The sequence below is a fragment of the Rhamphochromis longiceps genome, linkage group LG11 (assembly GCF_057381845.1).
Source record: "Rhamphochromis longiceps isolate RC_006_pf linkage group LG11, R_longiceps_female_GT1.1, whole genome shotgun sequence".
NCBI lineage: Eukaryota > Metazoa > Chordata > Actinopteri > Cichliformes > Cichlidae > Rhamphochromis > Rhamphochromis longiceps.
This window is the reverse complement of record NC_140567.1, coordinates 16351313-16374053: the sequence shown is the minus strand read 5'-3', so window position 1 is coordinate 16374053 and position 22741 is coordinate 16351313. Positions and strand designations below refer to the sequence as shown.

The following is a 22741-nucleotide window of genomic DNA, read 5'->3' as shown; positions in this document are numbered from 1 at the left end:
CATATGATAACATTTAGCAGAAATTAACATTATTTAGACCGCTGGTTTGACTCTAGACCAGTTTTGTGTTGTCTGGTGTTTAGTCTAAAGTGAAAGTAGATTATCAAAAACGGTAATCTTGGGCCGGGCAATGTGTTTCATTTTAAAGGGATGAAAAAAGTATATTGCTTATTTTAATCGCTTGTAACTCTTTGTTAACGGAGTTACGTTGTCGCTCTGAGACACAAACTGAATAAACCAGGACTCGGCGCACATTTCATGCAAACAAAGTTTACAGTGACAGCTTCCAAGACATTTCTACTCACGTGTAACGCAGTAGGCACTTCACACGAGAACAATTGATATCGATTTTATGATATAAGTACCTGTTCAGTGAATGCACATTAACATTCCTGCTGCTGTTAAGATATTGCAGTTCATGGCAACACTGGCTGAGAAGTGTGGCTTAGGCAGCAGGCTGAGTGGCAGGTATCTACATGTACGACTGAGTGGATGTGTACAGGCGAGACAGAGTGAAAAAGAGTGTGTGTGCAAGGTGCATGCATGTGTGCATTTGGAGAATTAGTCAGTTGTTTGATTGTTTGGTTGGCTGGAGAAAGATAGAAGGAAAAATGATAAAGAGGGCAGAGCTTGGCCTTGTTACTAAGGTACTCGCATAAATGCATGTGTTTATGTATCCCGCTTTCACATCATTTCCAGACATTTTTTGGTGTTACTTATGGCATTGGTCATGTTTGAAGCAATACCAGAAATGTGTTAAAACATGGTTGCCCAGATTATTCACCTTAAATGATAAGGATGTATTTTTGTAATGGCGTTGGCATACATAATGCTTGGTGTATTGCATTTCTAAGGCAAATATTGTGACTTCCTTAAATGGGGCATGATAGAATTCCACCATAGGGGTCTTTCCTTGCTTTCCCATGCCAAAAGCATAGAAAAGACTCTGTATTATCTTCCCGTTGCTCTCTATTTTGTGTTTGCTTCCAGCCTCTTTGTTTACAGGGTTGAGTTGCAGTGGCTGGAAGTGAGTTGAAAAGTAATCTGAGATGTTTTACAGTAATTAGTTGTCCTCATTGCTGCTGTGGAGACTGCTGTACTGCCTCAGAATGGGGAATCGGGGACTGCAAGGGGGTTGGGGTGAATGTGTAAGTGGGTGGATGGCAGGGTGGGTGTGGGTCCCTTCTTTTGTAGCCTGCACTACTCTCCCTCGCCGTCGAGAGAGGGAATGGGCCGAGGCAGCTGTCACTTACCATGTGAATGTTTCAAGGGCGACCCAGGGGTCTTTAGAAAACTCTCCTTTTTTTTGCCCCCCACCCCATTTTTCATGAAGAAGCAGCATGGAGTTTCTGAGCCACAGTCGGACCCAGAGGAGGGGCTTTGTTGGATGAGAAGGGGGAGAGTGAGAGAGAAAAAATAAGCCTGGGGAAGGTAAAGGGGGCACTTTGCTGCCAGGCTGCCCGGTACAGGAGCAACCTGAGCATCAGCAGCACTGGTGGGAATAGCGCTGCCACGCCGTTATATGGAACTGGCACAATTTGACCTCAATGTGAAAACTGCTCTTGGCTGGGAACTGTGGGAGTTCAACTGAGCCGTTGGAATACATTGTCTCCATCTGGGCGCACTATCCCATCGGTGGCGTTAACAAGGAAAGAATTCCTCCATCGCAGCTCCCATAACAAAGAAGAAAGGGAGAGGAGCAGAGCTGGTGGGAGGAGAAGTGAAGTGACGGGAGGGGAAGGGTGCACTGTGAAGGGAGAGGAGGGCATTGTTTGCCTGTGACTGTGGGCAACGGAAAAGCATGAGTTATCAGGACATGTGTGAGTGTGTTTAGAAAGTGTGTTTGTATGCGAGCATGTGTGAATGAGTGCACTTGATTGAGTGTGAGCTGGAGGGAGCATGCATGTGTATGCATTCGGGGAGCCTTCAGTTCAGGATGTTGGAGGTGGGAGGCCATTCAAGGGATGCTCAAACAAAGCTGGATTTTTTTTCTATCTTTGTCTTCTTTTTGAACGGTGATTGAGGAGTAGCTGGATTCCTTTACTCATGCTGTTGGGCTCGACTGTGCTTCGGGGTAAGTGTAATTCACGTAAGCTTCTAACCGCCAAAACTGCCACTAAGTCAGGGCTGGCCTAGAGAGACTTTGGTTTTGCACTTTGCCGGTCAGGGATTAAACTAAGAGGTCGTAGCAGTGAGAGATCCAACTGAAGGATTTTCTGCATTTACTCAGTTCAAGAGGCAATAAAATATTCCAAAGCATCAATATGAATGGATCATTCAAATGTAAGTACATAAGTGTATTTTATTTAGTTCAGCTATATATTCTTTGTGAACATTTTCTCAATTCCTTGTATGGAGACATGCCCCTTTTACAACAGCTACAACTAGCACATTGTATTTTATATAGTAGTGCTGTATTGCACATTTAGAGGACAGTGTGCAACCTTGTACATTATCCACCCTAAAATGTTATGAGTCTCATGGGTGAATGCACAGCTGCCATCCCTGATTAGGGACCACTACAATGATTACTACTTCAGGACCTCCCTCAACAGAAACCAGCACACAACAGTGACACAACATTAAGGCTCTACTGTTCTGATTGATGATTATTGTTCGCCACTAATTACCAGTCCACTCGTATCGAGCTTATTACACCAAATCAGTGTATAAATATGATGAAAAACATACAATACAAATATCCTCTATATGGTATTTTAGATGCTCATAATGCATACACACATATAAATGAATATTGCTAATTTTGATGTTCGTGCTTTTATACTATATACAAGTCCCTATACTATAGTCATAATCCAATTCATCAGGAAATGGACTGCGGTCGTGTATCATAAATCACAGCTGAGAGCAGAGAAAGGGCCATTTGAATTAAGGGCCATTTTAAAGGTGGTTAAGTGATGGGATGGTTAGGTCAATATCAGTTATATAGTAGAGTGGCTCTCTGGTTGCCTGGCTCCCTTTCATCTACCATTGTGCAAAAAGGTGAGAGGTGTATATCAGATCCAGGGATGCTGAGAAGGGATTCTTTCATGAAATAATGTAGGTCACTGTGTTAGTACATGTCCTCCTTAAAAACTGAATGATTATTGGGGGTTTTTTCACTCTATATCAGGTCTAAGGGGTCAAGGCAACATAATGAGAATAAGAGTACATAAGCCTGTGTATTTCAAACAGAATCTCCTTTTTACTGTAGCATGTGATGAAAGTGGTCCTCAGCATATCCTCACACAGTGTGCTGTGAGATCACTGTAAGAGCAGCCGTGTAGTTTAGTAAATGACCACACATGTGGTGCGGTAACCAGAGAAGGCACACCCTCTCTGCTGAATTGTTAACCCATATGGACAGAGCCACAGACACTCTCTCGCTTCCTCGGGAGACTGCTGGGCAGTGATCTGGCCTAACTGGGTAATCATTGATCTTCAGGCTGGGGCTTTGTCTGGGCACTACTCTCTGATCTGACTGTGTACTCCCCTGTGGTTTCTTAACTGCATCATCTGCTCAGCAGAAACATGCATGATGTAGGTAATTGCTAGCTTAATGCACATGGAGGCATCATACCAACATAGGTCATATTTAGATTCCCATCCAGTTAAACACTGTCAGATTTCATCTTACTACAGTGATCAAGCATATGTAACCTTAGCTCCTTTATGGGTGTGCCAATTTGAATGAAACTTTTCATAAACATCGTCACACATACAGCTATATATATATAATAAATAAGAATTGAGTCAAACAAAAAAGGAGAACCAAATGAAGGACTTTAAAAAGCCCGCCTAAGGCAGATCTGATTTAAATTTGTTTTGTATATTGACAGTAGAGAGACGTTCTCCTTGGCTGTAGACTTTTTTGTCTAAGAAGCTGCAAAAATAAAGAAGCTGCATCTACAGGCTATTATTTTAGCAATCGATTATGGGTGTAATATACAGAATAACTGTCTATCTTTATAGCACTGTGCATCCACATCCTCCGCATTCTCAGTAGTTTGAGGAGCCAACATCCCAATTTCCTCTTTGATGACCCATAGAGGCCCCCCACAGATCTTTAGTCACCGAGCATGACCTGAAATGACCTGTAATAATTCTGAATGGACCAGTCCAATCATGACTCAGAGGAGGACCTAACTTCAACAGCACCCCTCCCTGTGCTATCCTGATGGGCTCACCTCAGCTCCACTAGACCGAGATAATTACTCTCACCTTTAACCTTCCTGTTAAAACAATGAAGGCTCTGAGCTGAGGGACAGGCAGACAGGCTAACACCGTAAACTGTCACTCATGTAGTAATTTTGATCAGGTTAGATGGTGATCAGATCATTTTTGTATTCAGAATTCTGCAGTAGTAGTGTGGTAATAGGAGAGAGTCGGGCTTTAGTTTTCCATAAAGGTCACCAGCTATCAGTCTGTGTAATAACAGTGTATACTGTAAGGTATGCTACTGATTGGTGTCTGTTACACCAACAACTCCCCCACTACTCTCATGCCGCTTAGTTTTCCTGCACCTCCTCTTGTTGTCACCCTCTAGAAAGGCGATGTCTGCGTGTTAATGGCTGTCATATTTGATCAGATCCTTAGCGGCTTTCCCAGGACTGGTCCAGGCTGAGTTACAGAAAGCGCTGGCTGATTGCCACTGCTTTTTCTGTGCCAGGCTCAACAGTGGGATCCTCGACAAGCCTGTCACATTGATTTCTAAGCCCAGAATATTTCGGTTGGTGATGTGACATAGAGGGGAGTGCGTGTGTTTGCGGGTGTTTATGTGAAATCTAGACAAAGGGATGGGGAGTATCCTGGCAAAGTATCTCTGATGCATTTTCCTATGGTCCTTCAGTGCCAAGAAAAGGGCAACACTGGCAAAGAAATGTAGCAAATGGAGAATGTGAGACACTGATTTACTTTATTTGTTAGCAGTTTTCTGGACGTGTAAGCTATGCAAGGAGTAACTCGTGCCTTTGAAACTGGGAAGCTATGCTTTTAAAATAAGTATTATTTTGTAGATTCACAAACTGAGCAATTATTCATTGCATGATGACCCCCTTGTCTTATTTTAGGTAGCTGAAGAAACTCCCGCATGCATGGCCGCTGGCCCTTACCTGACCTATTACCTCATTAGCCACTGGGCTGAAGGATTATGGGCAACCTCATCAGCCGGCCCAGCTGCCTGGGCCAGAAGTCCAAGCATGTCAGGTCAGATGAGGACTTTCTGAAGGAGTGCTACCAACGAAGAAAAGAGTGGCAGCCCGCAGAGCAACATGGGGAGACCAAAAAGGAAGAGACTATCAAAGACAAAGCCAACGATGATGCGAGCAAGGAAAGAGAGGTGGAGAGTTACAAGGAACCCCAGGAAATTGATCTTAAAAGGGAGCAGGGAGCTGAAACTCCCATTTCAGATAAACCCCTTCACAGCTCTCCTGCGTCAACAATCAGGAGTACCAGTACTCTAGAAAATGCTTGGCAAGGCAGCCCGTCTCCCATAAAAACTTCTCGAAATGGCACCTTGACAAGGAGGACAGTGCCTCCTGAGTTCGCCAGATCACCTCTGGCTCACCCAGAGAAAACCTCTGCAGAGAGGAGGGCCAGCTTCCAGAGGAGAGACTCTAGAGAAGGAAGCCCCTGGTCCTGGAAGAATGTGGCATCACGTGAGGTCACAGAAGTGACAGAGGTGACAGAGACAACTGTAACAGAAATTGTGGAAGTGACAGAGTATCCACCAGGAGATAAAGGAGGGAACCCGATTGTCACCAGAACCGTGAGAGTCTTGAATGGTGTCGCGGAGGAACTTGCAGAGGTTGAAAACAACACGACTCTCAAATATGAGAAGTTGTATCTGGTTTTCTTTTCACTCTTTCCATTATTCTTTCTATCCTAGAACTCTCTCTGTCTGTACAGGCAATATGTTTTTTGGGTATTTCTATATCAAAATTTTTATGAATTGACAAAACACTAGGATTGTCTTTACTTTGCAGCTCCAAAGTTCAAGCTCAGATCAGGATCCCACCCTGGATAAATGGAGGGTAGGTTTTACCCATATCATATTTCTGTTGTAGTTACGCCGATTATATTTCAGGTGAAACAACCTTGTTTTAAAGAAAACATTTTTTATTCACAGTTAAGAAATTGATACTGATATGTTGTGGTCTTTTGTCAAGGGAACAAGATCTGCCTTGGCACTAAAGGATGTTTCTACAGATTCTGAAACATTTCTCCAAAACCTGGAAGCTTTGCTTAAATGGGTCAAAGAAATAGAGGAGCTCACAGCAAATCAGAAACCCCCATCATCAGAGGTGAAAGTGGTGAAAGCACAGCTCCAAGAACAAAAGGTTTGTTACGTTCAACATTGCATCATAGTTTCATGTTTCCACTGAGTTCTGCAGTGGGCAAAAAGAATTACCTATAGGAAGATGTCCTGAATCCATGGAAAATGCTCTAGTGCTTCCGTTTTAAGGTAAATCTGCTCTATTCAGCAGTGAATGGGTGGTGTTTATCACCACAATGAGCTTCAGTAAGTCTTTGTCTACATGTCCTGAGGGCATATAAAAGCAGGGAAGTCTCTCACCTTTCAGCGGCAGTCACACCCATTGTGCGCTCTTTGGAGGAGGTGAAACCTGTCTGGTTCTTGATAATGTAGGTTTGTGAAACCGGACTCCCCCCTCACTGACTGGCACAAAAACAGGAAGAAAAACAAAAAAAGCAAAAATAAAAGGGGAGGCGGATTTAAGAAATATTAACAGGTGCAAGCAATGTCGTGTCTCAGAAATCGTACATAAAATGTTAAGAATAGGTTTTCTGTATAGCAGTATCAATAGTGTTTGTGATTCCACATAATATCACTTCACCTGAGATATTCAGCTGTTTCACAGCTCTTGCAGCGTCTCCTAACAGACCGGAGGCGTAGTATGACCTCCATGATGTCAGAAGGCACTCAGCTGGTGGAGGCCCATGTGGGAGAAGAAGGGGAGCAAGTAAAGGTCAAACTATCCACTCTTAATCAGAAGTGGGAGGCCTTACAACAGGAAGCAGAACAAAGGTGAACCACTCTTACTATCAATATTGATTTGACAAGACTGCATCACGAGACAAACATCACTCACTGATTACGGGGACTTTCGTAGGAGGGCAAGCCTGGAGCTCATCCTTCCCAGGGCCCAGCTGTTCCAGGAAGGAGTGGACAGCTTGCAGCAATGGCTCATATCTATGGAACAGACTCTAGCTGAACTTCGAAATGCAGAAAGAGTAATGCTGCATCTCACAGAGGCCTCCGACCGGGCCAAGGTTAGAAATCTAAAGCGAATGGACTGCCATGCAAAGTAAAGGTGGATTGTATTGTTTAAATAGAAGAATAGATTTTACAATACATTTTAAACACTTTTTTTCTTCCTTCAGGCTGTTGTTGAAGAAATTCAAGTTAAAACTGCAGAACTAGGGAAAATACAGAAGTCAGGTCATGAGCTAATGGAAGCATTATCAGGTAATGTTTACATACATCTTTAAATTAGTTATTGTAGATGGATATATTAATAATAGAAGTTCTGCCCATGTCTGTCCCTTGTCGCTTGTTTGATAACTCCTTGATTAATCAACACTATTATATGAGAAGACTGAGATGTGATCTACCACTCGTTCAAACAACTTCAAACCAAACACTGCACTTCCTTGCATCCTCAGCAGTACACCTGCCAAGTGTGATGCTGGTGGTTATTTTGATGAATGGCTACTGTGTAAATCTGGATTTACCTTTTCTTTCAGAGGAGGAAGCCCAGCAAGTACAGGAGAAGATGGATGCTTTGCGTATTCGTTGCTCTGTGCTGAGTCTGAGCAGTCTGGACGTGCTGCAGAGACTGGAACAAGCGCTTGAGGCCTCCAGTCGTTGTACCTCCAGCCAAGAGGACCTCCACCTGTGGCTGGGTCGCATTGAGCGGGAGCTCTTGGGGGCAGCAGGGGCACAGACTCATGCTGGAGATGCAGTACTATGTGCAGCTGAGAGACAAAGGGTAATGTTTACACATAATTAAAGGTTTTTAGGGTTTATACAAGGAAATACCACTTGATCGCCATTGAAAAGTGGAAGTGCAAAGCTAATGTAATATGTGGAAAAAAAAAACATTTTCACAGGACTCTGTAAAAGTAATGTGAAGAACTAAGTACACCACCAAATTCAAAAGAGCCATCTAAGCAGCAATAAAGTAATTGCTTCTGTATGACTTCATCAATCTGTCATATTATTGTGGAGCTGGGGTTGGCATTTCATTTTCCCAAGAAGAAACTGGGACTGTCTGTTGTAGGTTTCTTGACGTTCTTGGGATTGTTGTCTTGTCACCTGATCTAATTTTGACCAAGCATTAGCTGCCGTCAAGTCAGTGTTGTTGTAGGACAGTCTTGCTCTAATTGCACTTTCATGAACTTTAAGATTTAACTGAGACCTGAAGACTCTGAGAGAAAGCCATTAGGTTTTGTGTAATTTCTTTATTGTCACATGGTGTTTTTTACTTAAGATGTTGGAAGCCTTCAGAACATATCTATTTGTATTTGAATGATAATTATTTTGTTTATGTGACAATACTGTGTATTTTTAACAGTTGGAAAAAGCAGTGGTAAAGGAGATAGCTTGGTTCAAAGATACAGCAGCCAAACTTGAGAAGCTGAAAACTATTGATCTTGATCCAGAGCTCATCGCAGAACAGGTCTATGAGCAAAAGGTCAGGACACACACACACAGACACGATATATTATACAGTACATGCTACAGTTTTATAAGTCCATCAATAGGAATGTTTGGTAACTGATTTTAACTTGATTTTAACTTGATATAATGTTACCTGTACAGATTTTAGCAGTTGAGATTCTACAACATCGGTTCAATATTGAGAAGATGGTAAAAATCACTGAAATCTTGATGACATACAGCGATGAAGGGGAAACTGGCGATCTTCGGGTACACTCTGAACTAAAATTTCATCAATGAAGCAAACACATACATGACTCGGGAGGTTTGAATGTATTTTTTCCACTGTTACATCTCCTGCAGACCCCAATTGAGGCTTTACAAGAACAATGCAACACCACCTCAGCTACCAATTCCCACGTGGTCCTGCAGCTTGAGCATGCTCAGTCACTCCTCCATCAATTCTCTGAGGGCTTTGCTGAGGTTTCACCGTGGCTTGAAGAAACTCAGACCCTGATTGGCCAGCTGTCCCTCACCACAATTAGCTATGAGGCATTTCGGGAACAACAGGACCTTTTACAGGTAAAGAAACCTGCTTTCCCATATCAGAGTGCCAGCTTTTCTCTTCTTTCATCACCCTTTTTGTGCTGGTGAACAATGAAGTCCTTTCAGACTTTATAGCCACTGCCACTATTTTTCTCTGGGTAAATGTGCTAATCTGTTAAACCATAGTTCATTAATGTAATTTACTTCATGACAGGTCTGTTGTGTCAGGCCTGTCACTGCAAGTGACACAAAGGGATTTTTTGTCCTTTCCCTGTTCATTTCAAATGCTTTCTGGTAAATAAAGTGCTCTCTGCATTGTTAAACTTTTTTTTTTCTCTCTTGTGCTTAGGGTCTTCGGGAATCTATAGCTGAACATAGACCTTTGATTGCACGTTTATGCTCTCTGGCAAAACGCCTGTCAGAACTAAACTCCATTCAGGGGGATCAGTTCTGCCGCAAGGCCACAGAGGCTGAGGAGCAGCATAGAGCTATTAGAGACCGCGTGAGAGAGACTGCCAATCTACTGGAGGAGTCCTTGCCTCGATTCACTCAGGTAAGAATCCTTGTTTGGAAATGTTCACCAGTTTGTCCTATACTGGTTCACAGCTTAATGTTTTCTTATTCCTCTAGCTGAACGAGAGGATGACTCTTATCAAAGAGAGTCTACACCGCCTGCTCAGTCGCATACAGACACCCACCTTACTTCAAGGTCTCACGCCAAGAATCCAAGAGCAGCTGCAGGACAACAAGCAAACCTTGGCTGAGTTGTCCAAACTTGAGTTAGGCCTCAGCAGCGTCAAAACACAGGCAGATGAACTACTGGCTAACACTCGGGCTGCCGGGGATGGATCAATCAGCACAGGTGACCATATTCTCAGATCTCCTGAAAACACACAAAACCACAAGCTGCAATGTTTTTAATTATGTGGAAAAGTTTAAATTCTAAGCAGTTTGCTTGCCATATCCTTGTGATCCCAGCAATTCAAGAGCGAGTGTCCAGCTTGTCCCTGCTTTGGGATGAGACACATAATCAAGCTAAAGAGAGGGAAACCTGGCTGCTCAAACTCTTGGACCTTGCCGTTAAATACTGGAGCGATGTCGGCGATGTCACAGCTGCTCTTAATGATGCTCAGCAGGCGGTTTTGGATCTCAATGCTAGTCGAACAGACTCTGAAACAATACGTCAGAGCCTTGAAACCATGCAGGTTGGTCTGGAGACTTTAAAAGGAAGCGTGCGTGAAGAACCCATATTGTTAGAAAGACATGTTGTAACTTTTTCCATCTTTTCAAAATATAGACTCTCAGGGAGGATATAGACAGTTTGCAGGGAGATCTGGACAGTCTTGGCGTTCTGGGAATGGAGCTGATGTCAGCATGCGGGGATACTGACAAACCAGATGTCACAAAGAGCCTAGATGAAGTATGAAACATATCTGAAAGTAATTTTTTTCAGCTGATTAAACTGTGCACTGACATAAAACCATATATTTTTGCTGGCTTAAAGCTCTATTGCACGTGGAACAACTTAAGCAAACTATGGAATGAATGTCACAAAAAGCTGGAGGACTCCTTGCAGATGGCACTGCATTATCAAGATACCATGCAGGTATGTGTCCAAGTGCAATACAAAACCATTTATATGGTATGCATAAATTTATAATAACATACATGTCATTATCACAGCTATATTAAATAACACACCACATCTTTTTACTATCAGGGACTGTTTGAGTGGTTGAAATCAGCTGAGCTGAGTTCTGCAGAGGAGTTCGTGGTAGGAACTGACTTGGAGTCAGTCAAAGAACAGCTATGTGACCTCAAGGTGGGTTCATTCTCCATACTGCCCTAGAACCTGCAATTACATTCATTCATAACGGCACCTTTGCCTATTAAAAGTAATGTGTTCTCTTGGTATATGTTTGCGTACGGTATCCCTTGTTTTAGGAATTGAAGCGGGAACTTTACCAAAAGAAGATTGAGATAGAAAGTCTGAACCATCGGTTTGTGTGTCGGCTGTCTCCAGGCTCAGAGCGTCCAGGCTCAATCTCGCCACTGTGTGACTTCAGACAGCGCTGGGACAGTCTGGAGTCAGAGACTGTCAACAGACAGGTAAGAAGATGACAGCAGGTAGAGTGATGCAATGCTAATGCTAATGTGGCTATTAGCTGCTATATCTGCTGTGCCACAACTTCAAAAGACATTTTACTGAAACAAAGGTGAGCTAGCCTGTAATAAATGTGTAAAAATGATCTGTTTCCAATGTTTCTAATGTTTACAGCATCAGTTAGAGTGTGCTCTGCTGGGTCTCGGTCAGTTCCAAAACACACTGGATGAGCTGCACACTTGGCTTTCCAGGACCACTGAACAACTGCAGGGCAGCCAGCCAATCAGCATTGACCTGCAGGCATGTGAAATAGAGCTGGCTAAACACAAGGTTGGTGGTGGCCTTAATAAATACAGATATACTGTGACTAACATTTCAATCCAGCCTTTCAGTAGGCTACTTTGTCAACGCTGGAAACTTTGTGTGTGTATGTGTGTGTCTTGTTTATTGTATGCTTACACACCACCTATCTGAGTCATCTTATAAGAGTCAGAAATAACTAACACCAGAAAACACTTAGCCCAAAACAATCCAAGCAATACATTGCGGAAATACTATACATATGCATTAATCTCTTCCCTCCTCCTTTTTCCTTCTCAAAGGTGTTGCGGAATGATGTTATGTCTCATGTTCGCACAGTGGAATCCCTCAACAAGGCAGGCAGGGGGCTGCTGGAGGTTGGGTCCGCAGAAGGTCCACATGGTCTGCAATCTCGATTGGAGCATCTCAATGAAAGCTGGGAGTTTGTCCGCTGTGAGACTGAACGAAGGCAGCTGGAATTAGAGAACAGACTGAGTCAGGTGAAGACAGAATTATATTGTTACACTGGATCAGAAGTCTTTTTGATTGTAAAACACGATTCAGTTTATTTATAACAAATGTTGATGCACGATATATGTATATTGTGTTGGCACAGGTGCAAGATGTTACAATGGAGATTCAGGACCTTTTACAGTGGTTGGAGAATACAGAACTGAGACTGTCCTCTTCTAAAATCATGTGGGGCATGCCGGACTCTGCAAGTGAAAGGCTCAATGCCCACTTGGTGAGGCTGATTAGAGTTTAAAATTAAAAATGTCAACTATAATCCTGGAAACATACATGTGAAGATATTGGTTCTAATTCTTTGGCTCTCCTGACTTGATGTGACAGGAGTTGTGTAATGAGATGGAGTCAAAGCTCCACACCTATACAGATGTGAAGAATGCCATTCACAGGATGCTGGAGAGCAGCGGTGTTGTGCGGGGATCGAGCACCGAACACAGCTTGTCGATTCTTGAACAGAAATGGGCGTCTGTTTACAGCAAAGTCCAGGAGCGAAAGGTCCTTTAATGTAGCACAGTCAACACGCTGCCTCTTTGAGATTTGTTTTCAGTTCCAGTGTGTTTTATTTAGTGTGTTTTATTGCAAATACATGTTATTACAGTAAATCAGAGTGTAGGACTTTTTTCTACAGGCACAGCTCACAGAGGGACTCAATTTGGCCAAGGAGTTTCACAGCAGTGTCCAGGAGCTACTCACTAAGATGAGCAAGTGTGAAGAGTCTATGGGGAACCTGCCAGCTCCTAGCTTTGTTCTGGACACAGTTTGTGCACAGCTGCACAGTCACAGAGTAGGTTTTATTTATTTATTTTTTTAAATACCTGTTGTATTTTTGTTTTTATTGCTTCCAATCCAGAGATCTAAACCCTGTAATATGTATTGGCTTTTCATTTATGAAATGCTTTTATCTATACAGACACTGGTGAATGAGGTAAACAATTATGGAGAGAAGAAGACCACAGTGGAGAACGCAGGCCTCAGACTAACTGAGCTCAGCAGAAAGGACGACTGTGATGTTATTCATAACCTAATCATGACCGTCCAGGATCGATACAAAAAGTTACAGCAGCGGACTTCAGAAAGAGGAAGGATGCTGGAGGATGTTAAAAAGAATGCCAAGCAGGTATATTTCATCTCTAATATACAGAGATATGTAACCTTGATCTTTCTCACGCGTGTATATGAATATAATGTGCCACACCCACGGAGAGCTTTGTATAAAATGTTTCTATCTCATTCAGTTTAATGAATCTTGGCGCCTCCTGGTGGACTGGATGACAGAAGTCGAACAGACATTAGACACACATAAGGAGATTGCGGTGTCCCACGAAGAGATTAAGCAACAATTGACAGAGCAAAAGGTACATTATAAACATGGTGATATGCTGTATGTGTGTAAGCACCTTTGCTGTTCACTTATGTGTCACTCATTTGCCGATCGCTCTTGTAATTAGGAGTTCCAGAAACTACTGAGATCAAAGAGGCCCATGTACGAGGCAACACTGAAGAGCGGTCGCAGTCTGCATGAAAGAGCTCAAACCTCCCACGATAGGCAGCATCTGGAGAACTTAATGGCTGAACTCAAAGACACATGGGACACCATCAGTGGCAAGTCCATGGAGAGGTACAGAACTGTATACCGTATACAACTGAATTTCTACCAATAAATGAGCCAAACATTCACATTAATACAGATAAATAACCAAAAAAAAAAGTGTACTCAAAGTGTTTGTGTTTTCTGTTTTCTTTTAGGCAACACAAGCTAGAGGAAGCACTGCTGTTCTCAGGAAGATTCACTGATGCTCTGCAGGCACTGAACGACTGGCTGTATAGAGCAGAACCCCAACTGGCTGAAGACGTACCTGTTGGTGGAGACAAAGACATGGTCAACAATCTCATAGACAAACACAAGGTACCCACAAATACAGTTTGGAAAAAATCAGCCTTTGCAACCAACCCACAGGACTTATTCTAATGTTTTCATTCTAAATGCAGTGTTATTCATTTCCTCATTTTCATATTAGAGGGTGTAATGCAGTCTTGTACATGAAGTGTTTACTAACAGTTGTATATCACATGTATTATTAATGTATATACGTACAATTAATGTTAAGTGCTACTTGTTGTACTCTGAATTTGCAGCTCATTCTTCACAGTCCTTCCTCATGAGTAAAATAAAATAGTTGGTTTTAGCCTTTTTTTCTCTTTCTCTCAGGCCTTCCAGAAGGAGTTGGGAAAGCGAGCCGGATGCATTAGGACCCTGAAGCGCTCTGTGAGAGATCTGACCAGGAGCAGCACGGCCGACGCTCACTGGCTGCAGGAGCAGATGGATGAACTGGAGGGCCGCTGGGAAGCTGTGTGCAAACTGTCAGTCAGCAAGCAGGACAGGCTGGAGGCTGCGCTTCAGCAGGTGTTGTACACGAATAGTAAAGGCTGTGAGGCTGTCCTGTGTGTGCAACAGCTGTTTTAAAAGTAGAAGCTGGAATTTTGACATTCGGTATTAAATGCTGATTCGACTGTGTCACTTAATCTGTCAAGACATAACCTTTTGCACTGATACTGATAGCTTCTGCACAAAAACTGACAGGTAGTCGTGTTTCTTTAAGTTTTGTCAAAAGTCATGAAAAAACACATGATGTGAAGCACTAATAAGGAGCTAAACTCCCCTCCTCGTTCTTGTTAGGCTGAAAAGTTCGACGGGCTCGTTCATTGTTTCATGGAGCGGCTCACTGAGGCTGAGAGGATCCTAAAATACGGGGTCATACCAGAGGAGGAGGAAGGTCTGCTTTCCTTCCGCAAACAGCATGAGGTCAGTATAAAATTTTGTCACTCCCTGTAGAGAAATTATTTTTTTTCCAGCTTATCAGCTTCCAGTGAGTGCAGAGGACAGACTCTGCTACAGAAGAAGCTGGTGCTGATAAGAGTTTAGTGTTTGGCTGAAGGTCAGTTAAACAAAGCTGTGCTTGAGCGTAGCTGTAAGGACGGCTACCTCGAGCATCAAAAAACTCATCCAAGTCTTTTTATTGCTCCGCCACAGGAGTCGCTGTCTGCCTTGCAGGCTCAGGCAGTGGAGCTTGAGAACATCCAGTGTTTGGGTGAGGAGATTCTTGCCTCCTGCCATCCAGACTCCATAATCACCCTAAAATCGTGGATCAGTGTCACTAAGACACGCTACGAGGAAGTGAGTGCCTTTGTGCCAAAGTAATACACACAAGGTTCTATTTTCCTTTAATTATATTAAAAAACAAATCATTTGATTGTTTAGGTAACTGTTGCTATCAGTCACCAAAATGGCTTGAATGCTGGAAGACATTTTATCAATGTATAAACAGCGAGCTGTGTAATTTTCTCCCCCTCTTTTGTTTTCCGAGTCAGGTTCAGACCTGGGCCCAGCAGCAGGGCCAGAAGATCCAAGCCAGTTTGACAGCACTGGAGACAGAGAGAGAGGAAGTCCAAAGACTGCTGGACTGGATCTCATCAGCAGAGGAAGCCCTCAGCCTCAGAGATCAAGAGCCTCTGCCTGAGGCCACAGAGCATAACCAAAAACTCATTGAGCAACACACAGTATGAGTTCTTTTTCTTTGAGAGCATGAGTTATTTACCATGTTTGCACTGCAAAACCCCCAGTTTTACAACATGCTTACTGTACTTTGTAGTCTCAGTTATGGACTCCTCTCCGCAGGTATTCATGGAGGAGTTAAATAAAAAGTTCCCAGAGGTAGAACATGCCACAAAATCCTGCAAACACAAGAGCATTTCGAAGCAGCAAGTTTCCCCAAGCAAACGGCCCCTCACCAGTAAGCCACTGTGAAAACAGCATTCTGTGCATGCATTCGTAAAGGGTTAAAGGTTGAGTAGCTCACTGCTAATGACCTGTCAAGCACATACAGTATCATTTGACTGAGATGAATGATGACTTTCTTTGTCCAGAGAGAAGGAGCGCTATGAAGTTGCAGCCTGCTATACCAGTCCCCCTGGAGCACCTTGACCCTCAGACCCCACAGCTCAGTCAGCTGGTCAGTGAGTGGCAGAAACTTTGGCTCCTGTCTGTGGCGAGACAAAACCGCTTGGAACAACACCAGCAAATGCTCAAAGAGGTCATTGTGCTTTTTGCAACATAACTGTAATAACGTTGAGAGACTCTGGTACCATTGTAGGTGGCCAAAACAATAAAAATGTTTTTGAAATTATTATTAGGAGAGACATTTTGACATTCAAAGATTTAAAAAGGTTGTGATATTTTGCTGTTTCCCACAGATGGAAGAATTTGCAAACTTTGACTTTAACATTTGGCGAAAGCGTTACATACAGTGGATTAGTCATTTGAAGTCTCGGATCTTGGACGTGTTTCGCAGCATCGACCGGGACCAGGATGGACGGATTAGCCAGAAGGAGTTCATCGATTATGTTCTTGCCTCTAGTGAGACTTTCTTACCTATAATAATCAGTTCATTGCTGATACTAATGTAGCTCTCATTCTGGATTATAGTGCTTTAACTCTTTACGTTAAGATCTGCATGGCTGGTGTTCAAGATAAGGCTTTGTACTCCTTCTGTAGAATTCCCCACAAGCTCTCTAGAGATGAACGCTGTCGCCAACATCTTTGACATGAACAACGACGGTTTCATCGACTACTATGAGTTTGTGAGCGCGCTCCATCCCAGCAGAGATCCCTACAGAAAAACACTGGATGCCGATCAGATCAATGAAGAGGTAAGAAGAGCGTGTTCATAAGGAATAATTAAGAAAAAGTTAAACTAATGTACTCCTTATGAGGTTTTTCAACTCATGCTGTCATTATCCTGCCTTTATTAGGTGAGCCGACAGGTAGCACAGTGTAACTGTCCCAAGAGGTTTCAAGTGGAGCAAATAAGTGCCAACAGATACAGGGTGAGTCAACTGTTAGTCACTGATTCAAAAGATATGCAACTTCATATTTAAAATGCTAAAATCCTCGACCACAGAGGAAATTTATGTCTTACATGGATTTCCTCTGTCCATCAGTACTTGTAACACGGTAATATTATATTATTTAATGTTTGCTCCAGTTTGGAGATTCCCAACAACTGAGGATGGTTCGAATCCTGCGTAGCACATTGATGGTCAGAGTCGGAGGAGGCTGGACTGCTCTGGATGAATTCCTGGTTAAAAATGATCCCTGCAGAGGTTGTAATAGTCATTATTTCCTGCATAACTAAATGCCTTTCTTTCAAAGACAAGCTGTTACAAACCATAAAGGATAAAACATCTCTTAACATTGCTTTTTCAGCTATATCTAGTTGGCCAATAATGGCCTTTTCATTTGACATTCAGGTGAATTAGATTAAAAAGTGAAAGGTGAAACAAACTAATATCAAGAACTGACCAATTCATGTTTAGCACTAAAAAAATCCTTTTGCAATCAAAAAGATCTACATGTAGAGCCATCAAGGCTAAAATCGGGTTAAATCTGGTCAAAAGTAAAGGTCAAATAGATGACTAGATCACAGCTGGCTGTTGACCTCTTATATTTAAAGAAAAAAATGCAAACTTTCTGTTTCTGATGGGCTCCTGTTGTTATTTGTCACATGGTAAGCTGATTAGGACAAGCCTGTGGACATTAAAACATTATTTTTCCCATGTGGAAAGACAGAACGGCAGATTCCAGGTTTGAATCTGTTGGTTATGGAAAGACTTTGTAAAGGTCTTTATGAGGAAGAGTGTATAATTATACATGTCTGTGAAGGTTCTCAGTCATCCAGGTCAGTGTAGTCTAAGGAGCTTGGAAAGAAAAGCGTCTGGACTTCTTTAAGTTGCTTGAAGACGTTTCACCTCTCATCCGAGAAGCTTCTTCAGTTCTAAGGTCAAATGGTGGAGAGTCCCAGATTTAAACCCAGTGGGAGTATCCCCCCAAAGAGGGAAAAAGGACCCCCTGATGATCCTCTAATCACATGAGCCAAGGTGTGAAAACGGGTGTGGGTCACAATCAGCCAGGGTTTCGGGTGAGCTCATTGTGAAACCTGGATCCACCCTATCATGTGATTTCTTGAGGTCAGATGGCCCAGGGTGTGAGTGGGTTCACCCAAAAGACAAAACTCCAAAACACAAACTTAACAATGTGGTGTAAGCTGTACAGTGCAGCGAGGAATGCCCAGACCTCTACATTGGAGAGACCAAACATCCACTTCACAAGCGCATGGCACAACATAGAAGAGCCACCTCCACAGGACAAGACTCAGCAGTCCATCTGCATCTAAAGGTCAAAGGTCACTCTTTCAAGGATGCCAATGTTCACATTTTGGACAGAGAGGATAGATGGTTTGAAGGAGGAGTGAAATAAGCCATTTATGTCCACTGTGAGCGACCATCTTTGAACAGAGGCGATGGTTTACGACACCAACTGTCTGCCATCTATAATCCAGTTTTGAGATCCCTCCCCAGACGCCTAAACGCCCACTCACACCCTGGGCCATCTGACCTCAGGAAATCACATGCTAGGGTGGGGCCAGGTTTCATAATGAGCTCACCTGAAACCCTGGCTGATTGTGACCCACACCCGCTTTCACACCTTGGCTCATGTGATTAGGTAGAGGATCATCAGGGGGTCCTTTGTCCCTCTTTGGGGGGAAACTCCCACTGGGTTTAAATCTGGGACTCTCCACCATTTGACGCTTTTCTTTCCAAGCTCCTTAGACTATAATTATATGCATTTTTTTCTTTTCACCCTTCAACCAAATCTCAACATTCTTTAGACATCTTGCAAAGTTGTCTTCAACATATTTTAGCCATCTTTTCACTGAGTTTTTGTTGGGTTGGAGGGGTTGTTAACACAGCGTATGTGAAAAAACTTTAGTCTTATTAATATCTACATGTTGGCTGACTATAATAATAGGTGTATCTATAAATAATGAGAAGTTTTGCCATTTTCTGTAAAATCCCTCTGTTGTGTCTCCAACAGTAAAAGGTCGGACCAACCTGAAGATAAAAGAGAAGTACTTGTCCCCAGCTGGGAGCACCTCTAAAGGTTTGACTGTCAGCAGGTCCAACTCAAGCCTCAGCCTGTACAGCAGTGCCTCTGCCCCCACCAGCCCCATGACACGCAAGGTAAGCTTTAAGCTGTGGGTAAAGCAACTTCCTATCTTTCTAATATTGAAATGAGAGAATTTCCATAACAATGTAGGATCAAGTTGCACCTGTCTACCTCTCAAATGAAGAACAGTAGCAACCAGAAAAAATGTAAATGTATTTTATTATGGAGACATTTATCAGTAATTGGTGTAACATATCTGGCTTTAGGCATTACTTCGTAGGAGTTTCTCAGGTGACCGCTGCATTCGCCCCAGGAGCTCCATAGCTGCTTTGGGGTCTGACCTACAGTTTGCCACAACAGGGGAGGATAACTCTCCATCACCACCAGGTTATTTTTTATTTTTTGCTTGATTTTTTTAGGCAAACTGCTTTCTCGTGCATCCAGTAAAGTTGCAACATTCACTTTTAGAACTTGAGAAACTTGTTGTGTTAACCCGATTCTGTCTGTTTTCATTCTTTTGCACCTTCTAGACGAAACTGAGAGGTTGCCCACATGATTATCTCTCCTTCTGAGCACCCTGAGTATGCTGCAGCGCTCAACCCAAACACAGCCTTGAAGCCCCAAAAGAGTGACAAGCAAAAGTTAGGTGCTAGAAGGGGCCTGAAAATAATGGAATCATTCACATTTGACCAGGTGAAAATGAAGGAAAAATACAGGAAAGGTCACCAAAAGTGCTGCTAACAGGCGTGCAGCTTTAGGTAATCTGCGTGAGAAGAATGTCTCAGTGTGGACAATGAGGGGTCAGTCCAGATGCAAGGCAGAGATTTTTTTTGTCCCTTTTTTCCTCATTTCATATATTTGTATCTGATTGCGTAGAGAGTAAGAATTTCTGCATGGATACTTGCTGCATGATAGCCAGAGCATTGCTTTAATCAGAACTGCTTTTATTTTCCAAGCCTGCTAAAGATGAGCTAAAGTCGGACGGTGTCGGGAGATGTCAGTAACGCTCTGTTACTGATTCAAGGTGACATAGTGCTAAGACTCACATATGATGGCACTGAAAGGTGTTGTGTTATCTGACTCTGCTATCAACATCCAAAAAAAATACTCATATACCAAAATCATAACTATATAAAGGGTACAGTATGCCGTCCGTCAGCTTTGTAATATTTTTTTTTGTTTTTATGTCATTCCATGATGAGGATATTGTTGGCAGGGCCACACTTTCTTTTGTCTTTTAATTTTTTTGGACAGCATGTTTTCATATAAATGTATTTTTATTCTTTATTGTAAGGATGCTCTAAACACTGGAGATTGTTTAACGAACAATGCACTGAAGTACGACGGGCCATTGTTGATTTGTAGAGATTCTTTTTCTCAGGACTGGTTGTGTCTTTCGATGTATGTTTCTATGGAACATTACTGTGAACATGTAGATGTGTTTTTTTCTTCATAACACTGTACTTAGAAAAATTTCTTTAGCGCATTTGTCTTTATAAATATGCACTTTTCTGTGTCCAACTACTGTAGATATGTCGTGCTAAGTAAGAGGATGTCTTACATATGATTTATACAAACTATAATTTTAGTTTGGGGTTCATAAAAAAATAATGTTGACAATTTTATGTCATGAGAATGCAGTGGTTGTATATTTAATATTTCTATTAGTTTCTATGCTTTTCTGGCATTTTAAGCAACACAGTATCGTTTTTTTGTTTTGTTTTCTGCCATTCAATCAGTTCAGAAACTCTCACATTTGTTAATTCATTATTCGCCTTCCAAAGATGTTAAAAAGAACATTCAACACTAGTTTCCTTAATAACAACACATGAGCCTGGACATAACAGTATGTATTGTTTCAGCAATAAACAACAAACCACATTTATCTTGAGAAATAATCAACTACAAGTCCACCATCATCATCATCATCATCATCATCATCATCATCCACTGGTAGTGTTGCAAAGCTTTTATTCTGCGGGTTAATGATAGACCAGTTAATACTTTACAATATGTGTAACCACTATGTTTGTAAGTGTCCCTTTGTACTAGATCCACCTGAGGTTGAGTAGCTTCAGTAGCTTATGTCATGGCATTTGGTCTATGCAGTTGTCAACTAAATTTTTTAAAGTCAAAAATGTTTTACGTGATGGAATACATTTTCTCTTTGCCTCGTGTTTGGAGACAGTTGATAATTTACTGTACTGTAAAAAATTACAACAGCCAGATTTCACTTCGATTGCTATGCACCCTGATCTTTCTGTACTGTAAATGTTTCTATACCCAGCACTCATTCTGATGTCTAACTTTAGATGAATGTCACTAATAATTTTACATCCACTTGTATAAAAAATAAAACTTTTGTATAAAAATATGAAATAGTTTGCTATTAATATTATTACATTTGCTAATACTACCAAAATGCCCTCTGTGGAGGAGGCAGAAGACCAACTACAATGGCAGAGGTTACTGGGGTAGTTAAGAAGCTCCGTGGTGCCAAGTTGCCAGGCTAGGATGAGATTCCAAAATCCTGAGATGATAAAGGTTCTGGCCATTGTATGGCTGTCTTGGCTGACACTTGGTTGACGTGGAGGTCTAAGACAATGCCTGTGGAGTGGAGTGGTGGTTGCCATTTACCAAAAAGTGGGTGTGCTTAAATTTTCAGGGTATCAAGATCTTGAAAAAGATTCTCCGGCTGACTGTCAAACCTCGGTCCAGATCTTCAGGAAAAACACTGCCAGTTCTGTCCAAACAGTGGGCCAGGTCATCACCCTTACAGGACTTTTGGCTGGATCGTATGAGTTTGACCCTCCCTTCAATCATGTGTTTTGTGGATTTGGAGAAAGTTTACTGGGGTGAACTGTGGGAGTATGGAGTGTGTCTGTTGTTACAGGCCACGGGGTCTATGTATAATCAAAGTCAGAGCTGTCCACATTTCTGGCACAAAATCAGACATGTTTTCAGTGGATGTTGGGCTCCACCAGGGTTGAACTTTATCTCTAATCCTATTTGTCATATTCATTGACAGTTGAGGTGGTTCAGGTATTAAGTTAAGATGTTTTATGGGCTGCTCCCTATGAAGGTTTTCCAACCATGCCAGACTGGGAAGAGATCTCAGGGTAGGCCCAGAACATCTTACACTGTTGGAAAGCCTCGTTGCTTTTCTCAAATGGTGCCAAATTTGATGCATTTGTCAGTTCAGAGTTGAGGATGTGGGTTGCATCAATGAAAGACAAATCCTCTCTGTCAAGGCATGCTTGGACAACTGACCGCTATAGCTGGGTCAATGCTTACAGGTGGGCACCAGATGCTCAAAACAAGATTCAATAGCAGTATAAGCTGATTGGCTAATTATTTCCTTTTAAATTCCAAAAAACATTTTGTTTGATAACATTAAACTGAATCTGCCATATTACCTGACATGGTATGACAAAGAAACATCTAAATATTAGGCTAAAAGAACATGTCAGTCACTTTAACTACAGAATGTGTCTGAAGGTCAAGTGTTTATGATAGATTCTCAAAGAAATGTAATCTGTTGATTCTCAGGAACATTGCCCTCCTGTTGGTGACTCTTTCA

General features: G+C 42.2%; 1 protein-coding gene across 2 annotated transcripts; it reads left to right on the top strand.

Moving 5' to 3' along the window:
• The first annotated feature begins 1235 nt into the window (after positions 1–1235).
• macf1b (microtubule actin crosslinking factor 1b) lies at positions 1236–21520 on the top strand. Of its 2 annotated transcripts, XM_085422511.1 has the most exons (40): positions 1237–2074; positions 5070–5806; positions 5985–6032; positions 6168–6338; positions 6879–7045; positions 7131–7290; positions 7402–7486; positions 7765–8009; positions 8595–8714; positions 8843–8950; positions 9044–9262; positions 9576–9779; positions 9857–10088; positions 10205–10431; positions 10524–10646; positions 10731–10832; positions 10947–11048; positions 11171–11335; positions 11505–11660; positions 11933–12130; positions 12247–12375; positions 12483–12653; positions 12787–12942; positions 13069–13275; positions 13394–13513; positions 13607–13776; positions 13905–14064; positions 14368–14562; positions 14836–14961; positions 15190–15333; positions 15528–15716; positions 15835–15949; positions 16083–16249; positions 16410–16572; positions 16711–16865; positions 16968–17042; positions 17201–17318; positions 19090–19235; positions 19428–19548; positions 19692–21520. In XM_085422511.1, the coding sequence occupies exons 2-40, from the start codon at positions 5150–5152 to the stop codon at positions 19715–19717; spliced, it is 6342 nt and encodes a 2113-aa protein (XP_085278637.1). In that variant the 5' UTR covers positions 1237–2074; positions 5070–5149; the 3' UTR covers positions 19718–21520. The 2 variants fall into 2 exon arrangements, with proteins under 2 accessions (XP_085278638.1, XP_085278637.1); XM_085422512.1 differs by lacking the exons at positions 17201–17318; positions 19428–19548; positions 19692–21520 and having other exon boundaries at positions 1236–2074; positions 19090–19218.
• Positions 21521–22741: the final 1221 nt, after the last annotated feature.